This window comes from Lactuca serriola, chromosome 8 (assembly GCF_051521515.1).
Source record: "Lactuca serriola cultivar US96UC23 chromosome 8, Lser_US96UC23_V15, whole genome shotgun sequence".
Lineage (NCBI taxonomy): Eukaryota > Viridiplantae > Streptophyta > Magnoliopsida > Asterales > Asteraceae > Lactuca > Lactuca serriola.
Genome location: NC_136415.1, coordinates 31,899,471 through 31,905,549, shown reverse-complemented (window position 1 = coordinate 31,905,549; position 6,079 = coordinate 31,899,471). Strand labels below are relative to the sequence as shown.

At 34.0% G+C, this 6,079-nt stretch overlaps 1 protein-coding gene across 5 annotated transcripts; it reads right to left on the bottom strand.

Moving 5' to 3' along the window:
• Positions 1–915: 915 nt before the first annotated feature.
• LOC145069973 (uncharacterized) lies at positions 916–5,561 on the bottom strand. 5 transcript variants are annotated; one of them, XR_013689768.1, is made up of 11 exons: positions 5,122–5,552; positions 4,902–5,030; positions 4,779–4,829; positions 4,482–4,667; positions 4,266–4,399; positions 3,165–3,402; positions 2,667–2,816; positions 2,370–2,460; positions 2,113–2,202; positions 1,653–1,704; positions 916–1,180 (listed from the first exon to the last, which is right to left on the bottom strand). XR_013689768.1 is itself a non-coding variant. In XM_079016902.1 (7 exons), the coding sequence occupies exons 2-7, from the start codon at positions 4,944–4,946 to the stop codon at positions 2,891–2,893; spliced, it is 675 nt and encodes a 224-aa protein (XP_078873028.1). In that variant the 5' UTR covers positions 4,947–5,030; positions 5,122–5,549; the 3' UTR covers positions 2,668–2,890. The 5 variants fall into 5 exon arrangements, 2 of the variants coding, with proteins under 2 accessions (XP_078873028.1, XP_078873027.1); XR_013689767.1 differs by having other exon boundaries at positions 2,087–2,202; positions 2,667–2,751; positions 5,122–5,548; XR_013689766.1 differs by having other exon boundaries at positions 2,667–2,751; positions 5,122–5,548.
• Positions 5,562–6,079: the final 518 nt, after the last annotated feature.

Genomic DNA, 6,079 nt, shown 5'->3' with positions numbered 1-6,079 from the left:
TTGATTTCATCATAAGAACTCACCCTAAGCTCCCATGGTGATTTAGGGTTTCTTACAGAGGATATGAGGCGCAACCAAGGTCATAAGTTCCTTTAAATACGCTCCAAACCCAGAACTTAGGGTTTTTCTCAGACCAGTATCTACTCGGCGAGTCCCTGATCTTCTGACTCGTCGAGTCCACTCATTAAATCCCCCGAAGGATCCCGACTCGACTCGGCGAGTTGGACCCTCAACTCGTCGAGTCCCCCCTTGAAACCCAAGATTAACCTTTACAATAATATCCCTGAAATTCGGATGTTATAAGTTCTAACTGGTTTGGATTGATCATAGTTGAAAGACTACATAACTTTCTTAATATAATTTTATTTAGAAATTCATAACCGCCATGCTCTTCTGTCCCTTTGAATCTTCATCCCCAGTGTCTTATTTGTTGCTCCCAAATCCTTTATCTCAAACTCATTCTTCAGGTCCGCCTTCATGTTATCCTACTTGTAGTTAGCGTTCAAGAACTTGACTTATTAAGTGAAAGAAACACTACTAGAAAAACATCCTTTTACGACGTGCAAATGCGTGTCATGGAAGGCCCTATCATAACGAGAGACGACACGCTTTTGCGCGTCATCTATTTACGACGCGCATTTATGGCACACATTTACGATGCGCAATTATGACACACAATGCGTATCAAGGAAGGCCCTATCATAAAGGAAGACGACACGCATTTGTGTGTCGTAACCTTACGACGCGCGTGTTTATGACACTCAATGCATATCAAGAAAGCCCTTGTCATAAAGGAAGACGACACGCATTTTTGCGTGTCATAATTTTAAATGTTTTTAAAATTTTATATTTCTAATAGATTTACTAATTTTCAAATTAAATAACACATTAAAAGTCTCAAAATACAAAATAAAATACCATAAACAATAAAGATAATTCATTGCACTAGTATGTCAAATACAAATAATCATTCCAATAGTAAGTAAATGTAACACGGTGCTAATATTGCATAATTATTATTATTATAGAAAACAAAACATGTACAACATTAAAAGAAACCCATAACTAAATTCTCCTTTGACAATCTCCTTTGACAATTTCCTTTCTAAAAGAATAACCTGAATGCAGGAACTTTGAGAGGTTGCAGGGCATGGAAGGAGGTTGCTAGAACTGTCAGAACCTGCACATGGCAAATCGGTAACTTAACATGCAATACAATAGAACATTAAAATGATTCTTTGGATCATTTTGTAAATAGGATATATTATTTACTTTGTCTCTGCTAAATTTTATTATTCATCAAAGAAATTATATTATATACAAAGATAAAATAGTTAACACCAAATATAAATATAAACAGAACAGATAATCATGCTTCTATACCTATATCTATACCAACGGCTTTCAACAATCATTACCTAACATAGAATAAATCAATCTATACAAATGATATTATCCTAACACATATGCAACCTTCTACAAATTTTGCCATAACTTAAGAAGGTGTAAGTTGCATATGTTTTACTTTTACATTGAAAAGTCAATTAGATGAAGCTATCAGCATTAAAAGTTTATTGATCAAGGAAAGAAAAATAAATAAATAAATAATGCACTAGAATGAATATATAACAAAAGGAAACTTTTGTAACTACCTGTTGGTCAAAGATTTCAGCTCTAGCAAGTCAACAGGTAGCAGTTGTGCATCTGAGGAAAACCAAGAAATTTTATTAGTCATCAAACAAAAAGTTTAATACATGTTGTCTTTTTAAGCAGGAGTGTGGTTGTGTTTTTCAAAATGATTACATAAAAAATGTTGTAATATTACAATGCTAGATTAAACCTTTGTTAAACCCACTACTTCCGGATAGAAAGATATCTAACATTATTAAAAAGGACCAGCATACTTCCAGTTTTCTCTTCAATCAAAAGCGTAAGACAGAGCACAAATCTTTGCTAGTACTTTTTATTAAAGCTTTTACACCCATTTTATCGTTTTTTGTAAGTTGTTTAACTCAGGGTTTGACCTTATCTTTTACAGGAAATTCAGTAGTACTTGTCATTGTATTTAATTAGATAAAAAATGCACCTTATAATTCAAAGAAGCACACTTACGAAGAGGCTATTCTGCTCATTAAGTATTTACCCACGCTTGGCTTGGCTTCTAATCACAGAGCCCTATGGACACTGGTATATGTTCCTTGCCTAATCCACATCAAAACAATTAGAATTAGATAAGGCCATAAGGGTATAAGTTCATGAATCTTACGATGATGTAAACGAGGCCATTTGGATCAAACAACACATAGTGAGGTGGAGTACTAAGGGTAATTTCGTCTTTTTAGTTATTAACAGAAGGAATGGAAGCATACCAGGTAAGCCAGTATATGCGCGAGTGTTTTGAGGAGTTTGAAGTTGTAATTGTGTTTTCACGAGTCATATAGGATTCGTAAAAAGACATACCTGAAAAAAAGTATCTATTAAATGATATAATAAACCAAAAAAAAGTGAAAGAAAATCACTAAATGAAGAGTAAGTATAGTTGTAACAGAGACGTAATTATGTTCAACTACTCTTTTCCCAATTTTACCCCCTCCTCTGTAGCAAATTTAAAATGTGAATATCAAATCAAGGTAACTTTATCAATAATTAAATTATAGAAAAAAGACCTGAAAAATGCAGTTAAAGCAACAATGGCAGCTTGAAGGATCTCATCTTCAGTATGTGTGACAACAGAATCTCCAGAAATGTCTCCTAAAATCTCACCAGAACAAGTTTGCACTTACTTAAACTCCAACACTTTGTCTTGTGGTGTAAGGCTAGAAGCAAGTGGAAGACAAGTGCATAAAGGGTCAAGTGTTTCAAATAGACCTTAAAGACACAAGCCACCAGGCTAGCATGTCAGAGGACCAATCTGTCATGACCATGACGTAAACATAACTCAATTTAATAAAATATATTTCATTAAAACAAGCTAAACAGCAAATCATTAGTTTCAATTGATAAAAACTTAATTTTAGGACCAATTTGTGGGAAGTGTTCTCTCTCGCGTTCCTGAATCAAGATTCAAGAAAGAAATTGCTAGTTTGTTACTTCATCTTTTTAACATAAATGACACATTTTTTTCGAGTGGGGTTTAGATTAAATGATAAAAAATATTAACATACCATGTAATCTATGCACATTTGCCTAGCCAAATCGTATGCTTCAGAATCACCATAAACTGGATCTGCAACAGCACGAAACAGACAATTCCCATCTTCTGACATTCTTTTCACTTCATAAACTTGACCACCTGGAAATTTGATCGACACAGGGAAGCGTATAGCTTCAATATGCAAAGGATTTCCACTTGTATTAGTTGTGATAGCAGGACTTCTTGAGAAGGCAAGGAAGAACGAAGATCTGTGGGATAGAGTTGCAAAGAATGTGAGTTCATACATTATTGATAACCCCAATGGTTGCTTAGACACCCTAGCTTTGAGTTATGATCATCTATCATCATGAAGTTTATCATCTTCTAGGTCTGAAGCTTCAACTGCAAGAATATAATAGTAAATGACAAGAAAATTTAGACCAAGATGAGATTATAACTGACATGGACAGATTTATACACCCTCAGATAAGCTGATCACAACTTCATAATGACCCTCCAATTCCGCATGGCAACTACAGATTATTACAGAGTTAATCTAATAAACTTGAGATGTAAGTTAATGTGACCGTATAATCCCTACCAACTATGCACGATTAATCAATGTCCTTTGGATGTAATAAGACATAACATAATCAATGTCTATCCCTACCACTTAACATGCTTCCGATGTCTCATTGAAAAGTCTGGTCAAAGTCCCAATAACTGCCCTTTGTTGGACTATCAACACATAACAACACTCAACACTCAACATTCATTCATAAAACATAAGCATATATAATTATTATTAATTAATATACTTGGGACATTGGACACCTCAGTAGTCTGGACAGTTGGAGGGGCAACAGGAGGTAGAGCAGGGTGTGAGGGACTTGGTGGTTGTATTTGATTTGAGGAACTTCTTTGTAATCATGTGTTGTTATTATTGTTGTTTATAGGCATGAACCCCCTGACTGGTGGTGCTACACACTGTGATTTTCGACCCGCTGGTGGTCCCGCTTGGTAACCAGGGTTAGCATTCACCTGATTCTGATATTTATTATGCATCATACTTATAATTATATAAAGATACTAAACATTAAATAATTAATTAATTTAAGAAAAACATACGTACAGGATATTGCTGACAGCCCAAGGTCCTTGACTTGCTAAAATCTCAGCATACTTTTCAACAAGTTTACATAACGAAGCACTGAATCTCTTCTGTCCAATTGCTAAAGCAAGAACCACAGTCTTATCCATCAAATCCTAACACAAACAAAAAAGAAAACACAAATCAATACTTACTATTCAAATTTTAACTTAATTCTTTTCAGAAACAAGTGTTTACCTGAAGAAGTGAAACATAGAATTCTCCTTTGTGCTCAGTGGTAACATTCTTTGACCAAATTTCAACTATTTTATCAATGTTCCCAACACATATATAACAAAGGGTTGTAGCTAACGTGTTTCCAGAAGATACAAGTCTAGAAGCATGGGTATCACAAAGTAAAGTCCACTCCTCCCTTTGAGCAAACTGTGTATATACTAAATTAGTAATAATACCATCTTCGTGAGACCAAAACAGAAAAACAAGGTCAAAAGTAAAAAAATGTAAGTTTTTACCACACTCAGGGAAACAACTTACAGTAGTTTGTTTGGTTTGGTTTCGCAAGACAAGAAACAAGAACATATTGAACTGGAAAAAAAAAAGATCATGATGATGCATACCACCTATTTAAAAGGTCCAAGAGCAAAACAACAGCAGAACCTTTAGCTTTCTTGACACTTGGCATAGGTTCTCCAATGCATTCATCCGTCCAGCCTTTTATCACAGGTATTGACCCTTACAGTAAAAATAAAGCGTTTTGCATGTGCGGGCCCACCTTCACTCACACACCTACACATAGAACATTAAAGATTGAAGATAATAGATAGATATAGGTAAGGTAAGGTACATATCAAGTGAGTGATGAAGTAAGAATAGGTACCTGTACACTGGCATTGGCCAATTCCTACGCAAACAAATGTCATTCAACGTCTGTCTGGTGAAAGTCTGAGTGTCATTCTTCTTGTTCTTCTTTTTTGTAACTTTACTCTGATACAACCCAAAGAATGGGTCGATTTGGTCAGGTGTATCGCAGGCGTCATTAGGAAGGCAGCTGGGATAGCCCTAGATTTAATTCCATATTTATCTACATATCTTTTATTTTGATAGTTTGATTTACTTTCCATGTTTAAGACTTCCTGTTGATTTAGGGTTTCTGTAGCAGGACACTATAAATATAGTGCTCCATTCTTTGTTTAGTTTTTTATGCAATTAATAAAGTTCAAGTATTTGATTTTGGAGAATTCCTGTTTCTCGAATACAGGCAGATTTCGGATCCTTGCTAGGGTTCGGGTCGTTGGGTCTATCATACTCCTACACATGGACTATTTCTATATATTTGTTTGACACTCCTTGTGTAGTTTGAACATAAATGTAAGAAAATTGCAAGAAATTTAAACTAATTTTTAAAAAATAAGCAACAAATAAAACATACTTTTAAACTTTAAGCACAAAAATCCTATTATTTTTATGCATAAAAGTACATTGCTATTTACCGCGTCGTGCTCAAAAGTATATTGCTATTTCTTGGAAAATGTTTAAAAGTTAAATTTCTTACAATTACATAAAAAAGCATTGAAAAACTGGTTGGGGCTTTTAAAAATTGTGTTTATAAGTACTTGTAGATAAAAAAGACTTTGTATATATTTTTCATTATAACATTAGAATTAAAAATTTAGAGACCAAAATCCTTATAAAACATATAAAAAATTGCACACTAAAAATTTAGGGACCAAAATATAAGAATTTGGCTTAAAGTAAGAGAACAAATTGCCAAAGAAGTTGTCTTAAATTACTTAAAAACATATAAATGAATAAATTACATTTTTAGTCCTTGGATA

Excerpts from the sequence above, each read along its gene's own strand:
- LOC145069973 (XM_079016901.1), bottom strand. The coding sequence starts at position 4,946 with ATGAATGCATTGGAGAACCTATGCCAAGTGTCAAGAAAGCTAAAG. Across the intron at positions 4,830-4,901 it reads AAGTGTCAAGAAAGCTAAAG|TTCAATATGTTCTTGTTTCT; the intron begins GTTCTGCTGTTG and ends TTTTTTTTCCAG. Across the intron at positions 3,403-4,265 it reads TGGGCTGTCAGCAATATCCT|ATCTTCGTTCTTCCTTGCCT; the intron begins GTACGTATGTTT and ends TCTATCCCACAG.